General features: G+C 41.3%; 3 gene segments (V, D, J or C); all 3 read right to left on the reverse strand.

The window, feature by feature from the left end:
• LOC123943485 overlaps positions 1-3,144 on the reverse strand; it is a 162,126-nt gene extending 158,982 nt beyond the window's left edge. Inside the window, 2 exon segments of the C gene segment in view lie at positions 2,627-2,937; positions 3,041-3,144. Coding sequence covers positions 2,627-2,937; positions 3,041-3,086 — 357 coding nt within the window.
• LOC123943474 overlaps positions 1-17,649 on the reverse strand; it is a 1,358,446-nt gene that overhangs the window by 266,930 nt on the left and 1,073,867 nt on the right.
• Positions 1-17,649, reverse strand: part of LOC123943793 — a 397,541-nt gene that overhangs the window by 102,549 nt on the left and 277,343 nt on the right.

The raw sequence follows: 17,649 nt of genomic DNA on the forward strand, positions 1-17,649 counted from the left end.
GAGAATCGCTACCCCGGCCTTCTTTTGAGGCCCATTGGCATGAAATCTGTTTCTTCATCCCTTCACTTTCCATCTGAGTGTATAACTATATTCAAAATGGGTCTTTTGCAAACAACATATGGATGGGTCCTGTCCTTTTATCCAATCTGCAACCCTGTGTCATTTCATGGGCGCATGAGTGATTATTGATAGATACTTTTTTATTGACATTGTGCTACCTTTGAAGTCTTTCTTTCTGTAGATTGTCTCTATATTTCTGTTCAGTGATATTCTTAGGATATTTCCTCTTTTATAGAACCCCCTTAATATTTCCTGCAGTGTTGGCTTCGTGGTCACATACTCTTTTAAACCTTGCTGGTCTTGGAAACTCTTTATCTCTCCATCCATTTTGATTGTCAGTCTTGCTGGGTAAAGTATTCTTGGCTGCATGTTCTTCTCATTTAGTGCCTTGAATATATCTTGCCAGCTCTTTTTGGCTATTTGGGTTTCTGTGGACAGGTAGGACATTATTCTGGTGGGCTTTCCTCTGTATGTAAGGAGCTTCTTTTAGCTGCCTTCAAGAGGGCCTGTGTACAGTTACAATTCCTCATTCTTACTATCAGTTGTCTCGAAGACTTTTGAGAATTTATAATATTGGGGGGAGTTTGTTCTGCCTCTAGTACATGAACGCTGCTTCCATTCACGAAATTGGGAAAATTTTCATGGACAACTTGTTCCACTGTATCTTCTAGACTTCTTTCTTTCTCGTCACCTTCAGGGATTCCAATCATTCTGACGCTGGAATGTTTCATGGCATCATTTATTTCCCTAATTCTGCTTTCCTGGCTTCTAAGCTACTTTTCCAGGCTTCCTCCTGATCCTTTCTCTCTATCTGTTTGTCCTCCAGATCACTAACTTTATCTTCTGTTTCAGTTACCCTAGCTTTTAGAGAATTTAGATTAGATTGGAACTCATTGAGAACTTTTTGAACATCATCCCTTTGGCTTTCAGTTCTGCCCTAACTTTGTGAACATCATCCCTGGTGGCTTTCAGTTCTGCCCTAATCAATTCCATTTTGTCTTCCATGGCTTTCTCCAACATAGCTATTACCTGGATAATTGTTAGCCTGAATTCTCTTTCCAACATATTGTCTATGTTGATAGCCATTAGCTCTGTTGCAGAAGGCCCATCCTCTGAATTTTTCTTTGGTTGGGCATTCCTCCTTCTAGTCATTTTGGTGAGAGATGGCTGAACGGATGTAGCTGGATATATCAACCGTGGTACAGTCAAGGTGCACCCTGGAACACTTCTGCCCAGTGGCGTTTTCTGCCCCCACAGAGATCCAGACGTGTATAATTCTATTCTCAGGCTGATTTCATGGGCGATCGAAATTCTTTAGTAGGTCATCAGCTCACTTTAATGTTCAGGTTGAAATGGCGCCTCCTACATCCCTGCCATCTTGTCTTCCCCCTACATCATTATTTTTTGATGTAGTGTTCAACACTTCATTATTTTCATGTATCATGCAGTGCTCACCCATCATGTGTCCTTATTGCCCATCACCGAGTTTCCCCATCTCACCCTCCTACCCCTCCCAAACCCTACTTGTTCCACAGAGAAACATACTGATTTCTGATATCATTTATTTGGGGTTTTCTCTCTTGCTTTTGATAAATCTAGGCAGAGGTTTTTCAATTTTATTTTCTTTCTTTTTCTCCAGAAAACTAGACCTTGCGTTTTTGTTGTGTTTTGTGTTTGTTTGTTTTTTGTTTTGTTTTGTCTTTATATTATTTATTACTGCTATAATCTTTACTATTTTCTTCCTTCTCCTGTATTTAGGCTTTAATCATCGTACCTTCTCTAGCTCCTTCAGGTGTAACATTGGAGTGTTTCTTTCAGATTTTTCTTGCTTCTTGAGGTCTTCCTATATGCTGTTTATTTTTTTCTTAGGACCACTTTTGCTGCAGAGAAATTAGGGGAAAGTGAAAAAGGTTTCATATTCATGTGTGTGTGTGTGTGTTTATGCATGTGTGTGTGTTATGTCCAGACTACACATTCACAACTGGAGGGGGTTCCACTGCTTTCCCATGTTGTCACTAACATTGACGCTGTGAGCATTGTAAAAGACAGTGATGCCCCAACGAAGCCCCTTTCTTCCTTTTCTTTCAATTGTTGATGCCTCTGGTGGCCTCATGTCCAGCGTGCACTTTATTCTGCTTCTAGGGAGTTTGCATGTTGAGCAGGGTGGACCTGTGATGCACAGTGAAAGCAACTGGGAGTTCTGTAAAGGCTCCTTTAGGATGAGCACCAGTTTATTTGTGTTTTATTGGTATTTGGGGACAGCAATGAACAACGTGAGTTACTCTGTATTTTGTACATTTTAGTATAATTGTTTTCCCACTAGAGCAAATTTTCAAAGCAGAGAGTGAAGAGTTAAGCACAGAATCATGTGTGCAGAGAAGGTCCCTGAGGGCAAGTGTTCTCTGGAGAGGAATCTCTAGATCCTGACGGGAAACTATGCATAACCTTCATCTGCTTCTGCTCCTGGGGCTTAAAGTCAGAATTGGTGAGTAGTGTGCACCCCCTGGTGGTCCAGATCCCTCCTGCAGTGAGGTTTGTGTCTGGGCTCACACTGATGTCCCCTCACTGTGTCCTTTGCACAGTAATACATGGCCGTGTCCTCGGCTCTCAGGCTGCTCATCTGCAGATGCAGCGTGTTCTTGCCATTGTCTCTGGAGATGGTGAATCGGCCCTTCACAGAGTCTGCGTAGTATGTGTAACTACCACTACTGCTAATACTTGCGACCCACTGCAGCCCCTTCCCTGGAGCCTGGCGGACCCAATGCATGGCATAGCTACTGAAGGTGAATCCAGAGGCTGCACAGGAGAGTCTCAGGGACCCTCCAGGCTTCACCAGGTCTCCCCCAGACTCCACCAGCTTCACCTCACACTGGGCACCTGCAGACACAAGACATTCTGGTCAGGAAACTGTCACACATCCAAGGTTTCTTTCACTCATATCCACTCACGTCCTCAATGTCTCCTGTTCACCATGAATTACCTTTTAGAAGAGCAACAAGGAAAACCCAGCCAAGCACAAACTCCATTGTGAATTGTCTGTGTCCTGTCCTGAGTACTCGTTGGAACACCTGGGAATCCTGGTGCTGGGGCTCCTCTCCCAGCTGCAGAGTCAGGTTTGGGCTGTTTTTAACCAGCATGTGAAGGGCCCTATTTGCATGTTCTCTGACTATATATTCAGCTTGGGATCTATGTGACCATAGAGGGCAATGGTCAGAAGAGATATTACTGCTTTTGTTTTGTGGGCATTGAACACTTAAGAATAGAATATGGTTTTCATTATATAACTTCCCAGAGTATATAGTTGGATATGTGCTTTCTTTTTACATATTCACAGAAACGTTGTGGGATTGATGTCATGTTATGCCATAAGGTAATGTAAACTTACACCCAGAATTTTAGAAGATTTCATGAGGTGTCCAAGAGCACATACAGGGTGAGAGTGAGCCCCAGATTGTGGAGCTCTGCTCATCCCCACAGGACACTGTGTCTCCTGAACCCCCTGAAGGACAGAGTGAGTATGCTGGTGAGGAATGTGGGACACCTCCTGTAATGGGGATGGGATGACTTTACATCCTTTATCTTGCCCTGATATATAGAGAGCATCAGGGTTTGTGCAGGTGTATTTCTAGCATTTCAATGTCTATGTTTTCATCCCAAGTCATCTCTGGGATTATTTGTAAGAATTTTGGTGAGTGTGCTTGAATGGAATGAACGGCATATAGGCAGAGTGTGTGATAGGATAAACAAGGTGTCATTATCAACATTATCCAGATGCTTGACTTATTTCGCTTGACTTATTTCGCTCAGCATAATCTCTTCCAGTCCCGTCCACGTTGCTACAAAAGTTGGGTATTCATCCTTTCTGATGGAGGTATAATACTCCATTGTGCATATGTCCCACATCTTCCTTATCCATTCATCCATTGAAGGGCATCTTGGTTCTTTCCACAGTTTGGCGACCATAGCCATTGCTGCATAAACATTGGGGGTACAGATGGCCCTTCTTTTCACTACATCTGTATCTTTGGTGTAAATACCCAGCAGTGCAATTGCAGGGTCATAGGGAAGCTCTATTCTTAATTTCTTCAGGAATCTCCACACTGTTCTCCAAAGTGGCTGCACCAACTTGCATTCCCACCTACAGTGGAAGAGGGTTCCCCTTTCTCCACATCCTCTCCAACACACGTTGTTTCCTGTCTTGCTAATTTTGGCCATTCTAACTGGTGTCAGGTGGTATCTCAATGTGGTTTTAATTTGAATCTCCCTGATGGCTAGTGATGATGAACATTTTTTCATGTGTCTGATAGCCATTTGTATGTCTTTATTGGAGAAGTGTCTGTTTATATCTTCTGCCCATTTTTGACACTATTATCTGTTTTGTGTGTGTTGAGTTTGAGAAGTTCTTTATAGATCCTGGATATCAATCTTTTGTCTGTACTGTCATTTGCAAATATCTTCTCCCATTCTGTGAGTTGCCTCTTTGTTTTGTTGACTGTTTCCTTTGCTGTGCAGAAGCTTTTGATCTTGATGAAGTCCCAAAAGTTCATTTTCGCTTGTTTCCTTGGCCTTTGGAGACATATCTTGAAAGAAGTTGTTGTGGCTGATATTGAAGAGGTTACTGCCCATGTTCTCCTCTAGGATTCTGATGGATTCCTGTTGAGGTCTTCACGTTACCCGATTTCAAGCTTTACTACAAAGCTGTGATCACCAAGACAGCATGGTACTGGCATAAAAACAGACACATTGACCAGTGGAACAGAGTGGAGAGCCCAGATATGGACCCTCAACTCTATGGTCAAATAATCTTTGACAAAACAGGAAAAAATATACAATGGAAAAAAGACAGTCTCTTCAATAAATGGTGCTGGGAAAACTGGACAGCGATATGTAGAAGAATGAAACTCGACCATTCTCTTACACCGTACACAAAGATAAATTTGAAATGGATAAGAATCATTTATTTTTAATGTTTGGCAGTTATTGAAGGAGTGAACATAGCATAATTTTATTTTACTGTATTTTTTATTTTTTAAATTATTTTAATTAACATTTATTATTTGTCCCAGGAGTATAGTACTGTGTGAATCCAGCCTCAATCATCAGGCTTACACATTTCCCAGCACTCACCATAGCACATACCCTCTCCAATGTCCATAACCCAACAACCCTATCCCTATCCCACACCCCCCAGCAACCTTCACTTTGTTTTGTGTGATTAAGAGTCCCTTATGGTTTGTCTCCCTGCTTATCCCATCTTGTTTCATTTTTTCCCTCCCTACGCCCAACGACCCCCTGTCCTGCCTTTCAAATTCCGCATATCAGGGAGATCATATAATAATAGTCTTTCTCTGATTGACTGATTTCATTCAGAATAATACCTTTCAGTTCCATCCACACCATTGCAAATGGCAAGATTTCATTTCTTTTGATGGCTGCATGGTATTCCATTATGTATATATACCACATCTTCTTTATCCATTCATCTGTTGATATACATCTACGTTCTTCCTATAGTTTGGCTATTTGTGGACATTGCTCTATAAATATTTGGGTGCACATACCGTTAAAACGTTATGTGGGATCACTGCATTTGTATCTTTAGGGTAAATACCCAGTAGTGTGATTGGTGGGGCATAGGGTAGTAGTGAGATTGCTGGGTCATAGGTAGCTCTATTTCCAACTTTTTGAGGAATCTCCATGTTGTTTTCCAGAGCTGGTGCACCAGCTTGCATTCCCACCAACCGTGTAGGAGGGTTCCCCTTTCTCTGCATCCTCACCAGCATCTGCCATTTCCCAACTTGTTAATTTTAGCCATTCTGACTGCTGTGAAGTAGTTTCTCATTGTGGTTTTGATTTGTATTTCCCTGATGCTGAGTGATGTGGAGCACTTTTTCATGTGACTGTTGGCCACCTGGATGTCTTCTTTGCAGAAACTCCGTTCATGTCTTCTACCCTTTTCTTGATTGGATTATTTATTCTTTGTGTGTTGAGTTTGATAACTTCTTTATAGATTTTGAATACTAGTCCTTTGTCTGATTTGGTATTTGTGAATATCTTCTCCCATTCTGTCAGTTGTCTTTTGGTTTTGTTGACTGCTTCATTTGCTGTCCAAAAAGTTTGATCTTGATGAAGTCCCAATAGCTCAGTTTTGTCCTTGCTTCCCTTGCCTTTGCTGATGTTTCTAGGATGACATTGCTATGGCTGAGGTTGAAGAGTTTGCTTCCTGTGTTCTCCTCAAGCATTTTGATGGATTTCTGTCTCATATTGAGGTCTTTCATCCACTTTGAGTCTATTTTTGTGTGTTCTGTAAGGAAATTGTCCAGTTTCATTCCTCTGTATGTGGCTGTCCAATTTTATAGTATGTTTATTTATTTAAAAATTTTGAATTTTATTTTATAGATTACATCTGGGCAGAGAGTTTTACCTCTGGATCTTTCTTCTGCTTTGAATTCCTCTCTCTAGTCATTTTCCCAGAGAAGGATGGATGAGTGAGTGAACAAAAGCACAAATATCAACCCAAACTCAAAGAAAATACACAATGGACAAGTCTGAAGAGTTCAGAACCAAACAAACAAAAATGCTGGGTGTGGAAGAGAGAATATAATTTCCCGGGTGGACAAAAGAGGGAGATCCACTTGGTCTTGTGCATATTTCTGTCTGCGTGTTAGAAGAAACTAAATCCCACAATTGTAAAGAAAGCAATTAATTGAATACTGTGAAAGTAAGCCAAAAATGAAGACTATATGTATATAATGTACGTGTTCAAATTCTAGTTAAAAAAGACTTCAAAACAGAGTTGTTAAAATAACAAAGTCATTGAAAAGGAAAAAAAAAAAGAGAAAAGAACAATAAAATTTTCAACTGAAATAGCAATGAATCATGAGAAACAACCTCAAATTCTGTGTAGTATTTTCCCCTAGAGCTGGAGTTGTGCAATGCTGAGTGTTCTGTACACGTGGTGTTCTGTGTTCTTCCAGCTGTTCTTCTGGGTGAGGGGCCTGATGCACTGATTCTCATGTGTCTCTGTGTCAGTGGAGTTGTATCACCCCTTGCCAGGGATCGAGGTGAGTGTAAGCTGTTTCTAGTTTTTCTATGTGACTTTGTTCCCTGAAGTCATTTGAGTCTCTTTTGAGGATGAGAATAAAAATGGCCATATGATGCTCTCCAGCCCAGAAGCTGAATGATCCCAGCTCCTTTCTACAGTTAACACTCAGGGATAAGAGGTCTTCCCTTTTGTGTGTGCCACCTGTGGTGTCACCTTCACCAATCCTCCTGTGTAGGTGGAGGATCGTGCCTTTCTGTCCTCAGGATCCCCCATGGAGAGTGGTCACCTGGCCATGTGCACTCCTGAGCCACTCCTCCTGTGGGAAGGCAAAAAAAGCAAACGCTTATTTTGGCATTTCCAACATCCCTCTCCCACACTGAGAGCTGTCACCAGAGCTGGTAGGGCTCAGGGTTTATAGAGAACTGAGCTGGGAACCCCTCCCAAGATCTCAGACCATAACCAGTTTCCCTGCTCCAATGCTGAGGAACTCTGCAGGTTCATTCTTTCCCATTTGTTTGTGTCTCCATGATCCTGAGACCACAAATCCCACCTAAGATTCTGTCCCCGCCCTTCACCAAAGAGCACGTTTCAAGCAGGAATTTCTCTCACTGGAGCAGATTTCTAAAGGTTCTGGTTTTGCCGTCAGGGGCTATATCACTTATGTTGGCTGGCTTTCTGAAGTTCCCTTCCTTGTTGTTTATCTTCTGATATATCTCCTTTGTTTCACATCTTGGCCTCCTTCCTTGAAAAAAGTGGTTCTTTTTCCATTTATAGTTCTAGCATTTTTTCCGTACCTTTCAGGTTGAACTTATAGATGTTCTGAGTGATTAGATAGTTATCTGGCTAAATTCAGGGAAGCAGATGAAACGACGTCTCTGACTCTTTTACCATCTTGCTTGATCAGTGCATTTAAGAACTCTTAATTGTACATCACAATGTCTCAGTTACAGTTTATTGAGGAGAAGAGTAAACATCACTCAAGAGCCTCACCTCCACCTCTGGAAAGGGGTTTCGTGTTTTTGTTTATATGCAGTATATTTATTTCATCTAAAATGAAAATATGACCATGTTATTTTCTCTATATTCAGAATGAGTTTGATTTATGAGGATGCATACCGATGCCCCCATTTATAGAAGGTTGATGTGTGATGGTGAAGACTACGTGTCAACGTGACTGCGTCATGGGTGCCCAGATTAAACATTGCTTCTGTAGGTGCCTATAATTCTGTTCCAGAAAAGACTGGTATTTGCAGCCATGGTCTCTGGGCCTGGGCATCATGCAATCCATTAAGGTTCTGAATAGAAGGAAATGCAGAGGAGAAATTCCCTCATTCTTCTTTCCTGTATGCTTGATCTGGAACAGGAACAGTCCTGTCCTTCTGCCTTTGGAGACAATTACTTTTTCATATCTCCAGGTTCTCCAACTAATGCTATTTAAACAAAGCTAATATATTAGACCAATACAGCCCTTTCCCTGGAACATGGCAGACCCATCTCATCCTGTAGATACTGATGGTGAACCCACAGGCTGCAAAAGAATGTTTCAGGGACTCCAAGGATTTCATAAGGTCTCCCCCAACTGCAATTCCACCAACCGCACTTCATATGGAAACCTGCAGACACGAGATCTCCACTGTTTCTCTCACTCATATCCAGTCACGTATGCAAAATAAATTATGTTCAAAATAAATTAACTTTTAAAATAGTAACTAGGGAAACCCTGTCAAGCACAAATTCCATGGTGAGTTGTTTTTGTTCTGTCTTGATCACTACATGGGATCACCTTGGATTCCTGGGCCTGGGACTGCTCTCTCATTTCTAGGGTCAGGTCTGGGCTGCTTAATCAGAAGAAGAAGGGTTTGTTTGGAGATTTTTGATGACTGTTTCAATCTCCTTACTGGTTATGGGCCTATTCAGGTTTTCTATTTATGGCGATATGGATGGAACTAGAGGGTATCATGCTTAGTGAAATAAGTCAATCGGAGAAAGACAACTATCATATGATCTCCCTGATATGAGGACATGGAGATGCAACATGGGGGGTTAGGGGGATAGGAGAAGAATAAATGAAACAAGATGGGATTGGGAGGGAGACAAACCATAAATGACTCTTAATCTCACAAAACAAACTGGGGGTTGCTGGGGGGAGGTGGGGTTGGGAGAGGGGGAGGGGGTTATGGACATTGGGGAGGGTATGTGCTATCATGAGTGCTGTGAAGTGTGTAAACCTGGTGATTCACAGACTTGTACCACTGGGGATAAAAATACATTATATGTTTATAAAAAAAAATTGGAAGGGGAGGTGAACCATAGGAGACTATGGACTCTGAAAAACAACCTGAGGGTTTTGAAGGGTCAGGGGTGAGAGGTTGGGGGAATAGGTGGTGGGTAATAGGGAGGGCACGTATTGCATGGAGCACTGGGTGTTGTGCAAAAACAATGAATACTGTTACGCTGAAAAAAATAAATAAATTAATTAAAAAAAAGAAGAAGAAGAAGGGTCCTATTTGCATGTCTTCTACCTATACAGCTAGCTTGGGATCTGTGTTTACAGAGAGGGCAGCGACCAGATCAGATGTGATTGCTTTTGACTCGGTATTGACAACATTTGCAAAATAGGATTTTTGTTTTTTCTTTTTTTTTATTCGTTTATTTGTTTATTTACAGCATAACAGTGTTCATTGTTTTGGCATCACACCCAGTGCTCCATGCAGTACGTGCCCTCCCTATTACCCACCACCTGGTTCCTCAACCTCCCACACCCCCGCCCCCGCCCCTTCAAAACACTTTGGTTGTTTTTCAGAGTCCATAGTCTCTCATGGTTCAACTCCCTTTCCAGTTTCCCTCAACTCCCTCTCCTCTCCATCTCCCCATGTCCTCCAAGTTCTTTGTTATGCTCCACAAATAAGTGAAACCATATGATACTTGACTCTCTCTGCCTGACTTATTTCGCTCAGCATAATTTCTTCCAGTCCCGTCCATGTTGCTACAAAAGTTGGGTATTCATCCTTTCTGATGGAGACATAATACTCCATTGTGTATATATACCGCATCTTCCTTATCCATTCATCCGTTGAAGGGCATCCTGGTTCTTTCCACAGTTTGCTGACTGTAGCCATTGCTGCAATAAACATTGGGGTACAGATGGCCCTTCTTTTCACTACATCTATATCTTTGGGGTAAATACCCAGCAGTGCAATTGCAGGGTCATAGGGAAGCTCTATTCTTAATTTCTTCAGGAGTCTCCACAATGTCCTCCAAAGTGGCTGCACTAACTTGCATTCCCACCAACAGTGGAAGAGGGTTCCCCTTTCTCCACATCCTCTCCAACACACGTTGTTTCCTGTCTTGCTAATTTTGGCCATTCTAACTGGTGTCAGGTGGTATCTCAATGTGGTTTTAATTTGAATCTCCCTGATGGCTAGTGATGATGAACATTTTTTCATGTGTCTGATAGCCATTCGTATGTCTTCGTTGGAGAAGTGTCTGTTCATATCTTCTGCCCATTTTTTGATATGATTATCTGTTTTGTGTGTGTTGAGTTTGAGAAGTTCTTTATAGATCCTGGATATCAACCTTTTGTCTGCACTGTCATTTGCAAATATCTTCTCCCATTCCGTGGGTTGCCTTTTTGTTTTGTTGACTGTTTCCTTTGCTGTGCAGAAACTTTTGATCTTGATGAAGTCCCAAAAGTTCATTTTTGCTTTTGTTTCCTTGGCCTTTGGAGACATATCTTGAAAGAAGTTGCTGTGGCTGATATCGAAGAGGTTACTGCCTATGTTCTCCTCTAGGATTCTGAGAGATTCCTGTCTCACGTTGAGGTCTTTTATCCATTTCGAGTTTATCTTTGTGTATGGTGTAAGAGAATGGTCGAGTTTCATTCTTCTACATATCGCTGTCCAGTTTTCCCAGCACCATTTATTGAAGAGACTGTCTTTTTTCCATTGAATATTTTTTCCTGTTTTGTCGAAGATTATTTGACCATAGAGTTGAGGGTCCATATCTGGGCTCTCCACAATGTTCCACTGGTCTATGTGTCTGTTTTTATGCCAGTACCACGCTGTCTTGGTGATCACAGCTTATTAAAGCTTGAAACCGGGTAACGTGATGCCGCCAGTTTTGTTTTTGTTTTTCAACATTTTCTTAGCAATTCGGGGTCTCTTCTGATTCCATACAAATTTTAGGATTATTTGCTCCAGCTCTTTGAAAAATATCGGTGGAATTTTGATCGGAATGGCATTAAAAGTATAGATTGCTCTAGGCAGTATAGACATTTTAACAATGTTTATTCTTCCAATCCAAGAGCATGGAACAGTCTTCCATCTTTTTGTGTCTTCTTCAATGTCTTTCATGAGTGTTCTGTAGTTCCTCGAGTACAGGTCCTTTACCTCTTTGGTTAGGTTTATTCCCAGGTATCTTATGGTTCTTGGTGCTATAGTAAATGGAAATGATTCTCTAATTTCCCTTTCTGTATTTTCTTTGTTAGTGTATAAGAAAGCCACTGATTTCTGTACATTGACTTTGTATCCTGCCACGTTACTGAATTGCTGTATGAGTTCTAGTAGTTTGGGGGTGGAGTCTTTGGGGTTTTCCATATAAAGAATCATGTCATCTGCGAAGAGAGAGAGTTTGACTTCTTCCTTGCCAATTTGGATACCTTTCATTTCTCTTTGTTGTCTGATTGCCGTTGCTAGAACTTCTAATACTATGTTGAACAAGAGTGATGAGAGTGGGCATCCTTGTCGTGTTCCTGATCTCAATGGGAAGGCTGCAAGCTTTTTCCCATTGAGGATGATATTTGCTGTGGGTCTTTCATAGATAGATTTTATGAAGTTCAGGAATGTTCCCTCTATCCCTATACTTTGAAGCGTTTTCATCAGGAACGGATGCTGGATTTTGTCAAATGCTTTTTCTGCATCAATTGAGAGGACCATGTGGTTCTTCTCTCTTCTCTTACTGATGTGTTCTATCACACTGATTGATTTGCGAATGTTGAACCAACCTTGCAACCCAGGGATGAATCCCACCTGGTCATGGTGGATAATCTTTTTAATGTGCTGCTGCATCCTGTTTGCTAAGATCTTGTTGAGAATCTTTGCATCCATATTCATCAGTGATATTGGTCTGAAATTCTCCTTTTTGGTAGGGTCTTTGCCTGGTTTGGGGATCAGGGTAATGCTGGCTTCATAAAAAGAGTCTGGAAGTTTTCCTTCTGCTTCAACTTTTTGGAACAGCTTCAGGAGAATTGGTGTTATTTCTTCTTTGAAAGTTTGGTAGAATTCCCCAGGGAATCCGTCAGGTCCTGGGCTCTTGTTTTTTGGGAGGTTTTTGATCACTGCTTCAATCTCATTACTAGATATCGGTCTATTCAGGTTGTCAATTTCTTCCTGGTTCAATTTTGGGAGTTTGTAGCTTTCCAGGAATGCATCCATTTCATCTAGGTTGCTTAGCTTATTGGCATATAACTGTTGGTAATAATTTCTGATGATTGTTTCTATTTCCTTGGTGTTAGTTGTGATCTCTCCCTTTTCATTCATAATTTTATTAATTTGGGCTTTCTCTCTTTTCTTTTGGATTAGTGTGGCCAATGGTTTATCGATCTTCAAAATAGGATTTTTGATTAAATGATTTTCCATAGTACATGCTTAGGGTTCATGTGCTATGTAGTTTTTGCATATTCACACAAATCTTGGGGCATAGACGTCATGTTACCACACAAAGAGATGTGAACCTATATCCAGAACTGTAGAGAGTTTGTGAGACGTCCAAGAGCACATATGGGGTGAGAGTGAGCCTCAGGATGTATGCCTGTGCTCCTCCCCATTGGACCTATTGCCTTTCTGAACCACTTGCGGAACAGAATGGGCAGGCTCATGAGGAATGTGGAACCCATCCTGTATGGGGGCAGGGTGGTTTTGCTTACTCTAGTGTTTCCCTGAAATACAGAGTGAATCAGGGTTCTGAGGTGTGTTTTCAAGTCTCTGACATTGCACTATCTCTGCCTTCCTCCTGAGTCATCTCTGGGATTATCTATAAGCTATGGTGTGTGTATTTGACACAGGATGAAGTTCACACGTGTTGAGTGTGTGATATGGGAAACACTGTGGTCTAAGTCAACATTCTCAAGAGTGAGAAGGTCATGTCCCCTTAGATTTTACTGTATTTCCCCTGCAATTCTTCCTTATTCTCTTCCTTTCTTCACTCTGTCCCCACATAACTATTGATATTTCTCATGTTACCTTACACTAGGTTCAAATTTCAAGATGGAAAAAATGCTAGTTTTACTGTATGTCCTTTTATTTTTAGGGATTATTTTTCTCAGCATCAGTCCTTGGGAATATATCCATGTGGTTATGTGTAGCAAAAATCATCAGTTTTATTTATTGGCAGCATTTCAAAAAATGAACATGGGAGAATTTTATTTTTTCAGTAGTTTTTTAGGATTGGGATCATTTCCAGTTTCAGGTATTACAATAAAGTTGCTTCCTGTCCTAGACTTGAAGGTGTAGTGTTCAGAGAATGTGTTATTTATACACTTTCCTCAACAACAACTAATGGGAAGTAGTCTGGAGGTGCACATTTGCATCAAAGTGGGAGTTTATCCGACTTGGGAGGGTTTTCTCATTTTTTAAATTGATTTTTAAAATCAATTGGTAATTGATTTTTTAAATCAATTGGTAATTGATTTTTTAAAATTAAATTAAAATTTTTAGTGTTCCAGAATTCATTGTTTATGCATCACACCCAGTGCTCCATGATATATGTGCCCTCCTTAATACCCAGCATCAGAGTCACGTAACCTCCCGCCCCCTCCGTTCCCCAACCCTCAGTTTGTTTCTCAGAATCCACAGTCTTTTATGGTTCATGTTCCCCTCCGATTTTCCCCAATTCACTTGTCCTTTCAATCTCCAAATGACCTCCAAGTTGTTCCTTATGTTCCAAAAATAAGTGCAACTGTATAATTATAAAATCTCTCTGCTTGACTTATTTCACTCAACATAATCTCCTCCAGTCCTTCCATGTTGATTCAAAAGTTGGGTATTCATCCTTTCTGATGGAGGCATAATACTCCATAGTATACATGGACCACATCATCTTTTCTTTTTTTTTAAATTTTAAAATATTTCTTTTCAGTGTAACAGTATTCATTGTTTTTTTTTATTTGTTTATTTTCAGCGTAACAGTATTCATTCTTTTTGCACCACACCCAGTGCTCCACGCAGTATGTGCCCTCCCTATTACCCACCAGCTGATTTATCAAACTCCCACCCCATGCCCCTTCAAAACCCTCTGGTTGTTTTTCATATTCCATAGTCACTCATGGTTCATCTCCCCTTCCAGTTTTCCTCAATTCCATTTCCTCTCCATCTCCCCATGTCTTCCATGCTCTTTGTTATGCTCCACAAATAAGTGAGACCATATGATACTTGAGTATTCATTGTTTTGCACCACACCCAGTGCTCCATGCAATACATACCCTCCCTATTACCCACCACCTGGTTCCCCAACCTCCCAACCCCGTCCCTTCAAAAACCTCAGGTTGTTTTTCAGAGTCCATAGTCTCTCATGGTTCATCTCCCCTTCCAATTTCCCTCAACTCCCTTCTACTCTCCATCTCCTCATGTCCTTCATGTCATTTGTTATGCTCCACAAATAAGTGAAACCATATGATACTTGCCTCTCTCTGCTTGACTTTTTCACTCAGCATTATCTCTTCCAGTCCCGTCCATGTTGCTACAAAAGTTGGGTATTCATCCTTTCTGATGGAGGCATAATACTCCATAGTGTATATGGACCACATCTTCCTTATCCATTCGTCCGTTGAAGGGCATCTTGGTTCTTTCCACAGTTTGGCGACCGTAGCCATTGCTGCTATAAACATTGGGGTACAGATGGCCCTTCTTTTCACTACATCTGTGTCTTTGGGGTAAATACCCAGTAGTGCAATTGCAGGGTTATAAGGAAGCTCTATTTTTAATTTCTTGAGGAATCTACACACTGTTCTCCACAGTGGCTGAACCAACCTGCATTCCCAACAGTGTAAGAGGGTTCCCCTTTCTCCACAACCTCTCCAACACACGTTGTTTCCTGTCTTGCTAATTTTGGCCATTCTAACGGGTGTAAGGTGATATCTCAATGGGACCACATCATCTTTATCCATTTATCTGTTGAATGGCACCTCGGTACTTTCCACAGTTTGGCAACTGTGGCCATTGCTGCTATGAACACTGGGGTTGTTTTTAGAAGCTCAGTTTCACAGATGAGAATTAGTATTTATTTATTTATTCATTTCCTTCAGAGTGTTATGTTTAAGTATTGGTGTTAGAGTTAGGTTTAGATTTAAGGATTAGGGTTTAGAGACTAAGGGTTAGGGCTCAGGGCAAGTGCCCTGTATTTTGAAGTTCAGAACATCCCCAGAAAATAAATCTCAACCTTTCATAAGATGAGAATGGTCCTGGAAGACATCTACTGAACTGAGTAAGTAGGGGATTTGGTGCTCTACATACTTGTTTTTTAAAATGTTGATTCTAGAGGTGGACAAGATGTCAGAGGAGTAGGGGACCTTATTTAAATTGGTCCCCTGAATTGTGTGGGAGACATACCAGAGAACTCTGAACACCCACAAAATCAATCTGAGATGTAAGAAGATATATCAGGATCTATACCTACAGAATATCTCTGGTCGCCGGTTTTGAGATATGAAGTGTGGATCCATGATTCTGTGGGTAGATAACAGAAGATAAATGGAATATGGAGGGAGCCTCCAAACTCCTGTGAACCTGGAGTGCAAAATTTTCCTGTGGTTCTGGTTGCACACAGACTTACAGACCAGTAGCAACAGAGAAAGGACTTTAGGGTAGCCCCTCTCTGAAACATGGAGCTGCAGTGTCTTGCATGCAAAATTGGGGTGGCTGGTTTTTTGAGAAGCCCAAAGGGCAGAGATGTGCCTGGACCTTGTAGCAAGGGCTGGGAATGCTGCTATGGGTTACACAACCCAAGACACTGTGGTTTTTAGCAGCACAGACAAAAATGGAGTCAGTGTGCCCTGGAGGACTTTCTGGAGATCAGACTGTGATCTCTCAGTTCTGATAGAGAAGCTTGAATACCATTATTTCTGCTCTGACTCTCTGAAGAGACACAGAAAACCTCCAGGGAAATCTTTGAGAGAAAAAAAGTCCCCAAAAACCAGCTTTCACTGAGCCCATCCACCCACAAGGGGCAGAGCAACCCTGCCCAATAAGGGTTGCCTGAGTAAAGCTGCAGCGGGCCCCTCCTCCAGAAGACAGGGTGAAAGAACAAGAGGCCTACAACCCTAAGGTCCCTATAAAACAGGTTCATTTTGCTTGGGTTGTGGTCAATGACTTGGGCTTTGTATATTCCCTCAACCACTCCTCAACAGAATGACTAGGAGGAGGAATAACCAACACAGGAAAAATTTGGAGACTCTGACCTCTGCCACAAAACTAATGAATATGGATATAAGCAAGATGTCAGAAATACACTTCAGTGTAACAGAGAATATACAGACAATGTTATACAGACAATAGCTAGGTTGGAGAGAACCATTAATGGCAACATAGATTCTCTAAGGGCAGAAATGAGAGATGATCTGGCAGAACTTAAAAATGCTATCAGTAAGATCCATTCCAATGTAGGCACTCTAAAACTAGGGTAAATGAGGCAGAAGAATGGATTAGTGATGTAGAAGACAATCAGATAGAAAAGAAAGATCAGGAAGAGGCCTGGAACACACAGCTTAGAATCCATGAAAACAGTGTTCAAGAAATAAATGACCTGGGGCACTTGGGTGGCTCAGTGGGTTAAAGCCTCTGCCTTCAGCTCAGGTCATGATCTCAGGGTCCTGGGATCGAGCCCCACATTGGGCTCTCTGCTCCGTGCAGAGCCTGCTTCCTCCTCTCTCTCTGTTTGCCTGCCTTTCAGCCTAATTGTGATCTCTGTTTGTCAAATAAATTAAAAAAGTCTTAAAAAAAGAAATAAATGACCCCATGAAACATACCTATGTATGTTTCATACATAGGTATTGTATGAATATACAATTATTGGGATCTCTTAGGGGTGGGGAGAGAGAGAGCACTATCTTGAAAGATAAAGACCATCCTACTCAAGAATATTTGAATCAACCAGGCAGTCAAAGAAGAACTTAAGCAATTCATGGAAACCAATGAGAACGAAAACACATCAGTCCAAAGCCTATGGGACATGGCAAAGGTGGGCCTAAGGGGGGAAATACGTAGTCATCTAAGCCTCACTCACAAAAACAAACAAAAAAAAAAAAAAGAAAGAGAAATCATAAATACACCAACTACATTTACACCTTAAGGAACTGGAGAATCAATAGCAAATTAAGCCTAACCTAAGCACTGGAATGGGAACAATTAAGATTAGAGCAGAGATCAATGAATTAGAAACCAGAAATACAGTAGGACATATCAAAGAAAGTAGAAGCTGGTTCACTGAAAGAATTAATAAGGTCAATAAAACACTGGCCAGACTTATCCAAAGGAAAAGAGAAAGGACCTAAA

Source organism: Meles meles, chromosome 6, assembly GCF_922984935.1.
Source record: "Meles meles chromosome 6, mMelMel3.1 paternal haplotype, whole genome shotgun sequence".
NCBI classification, from domain to species: Eukaryota; Metazoa; Chordata; class Mammalia; order Carnivora; family Mustelidae; genus Meles; species Meles meles.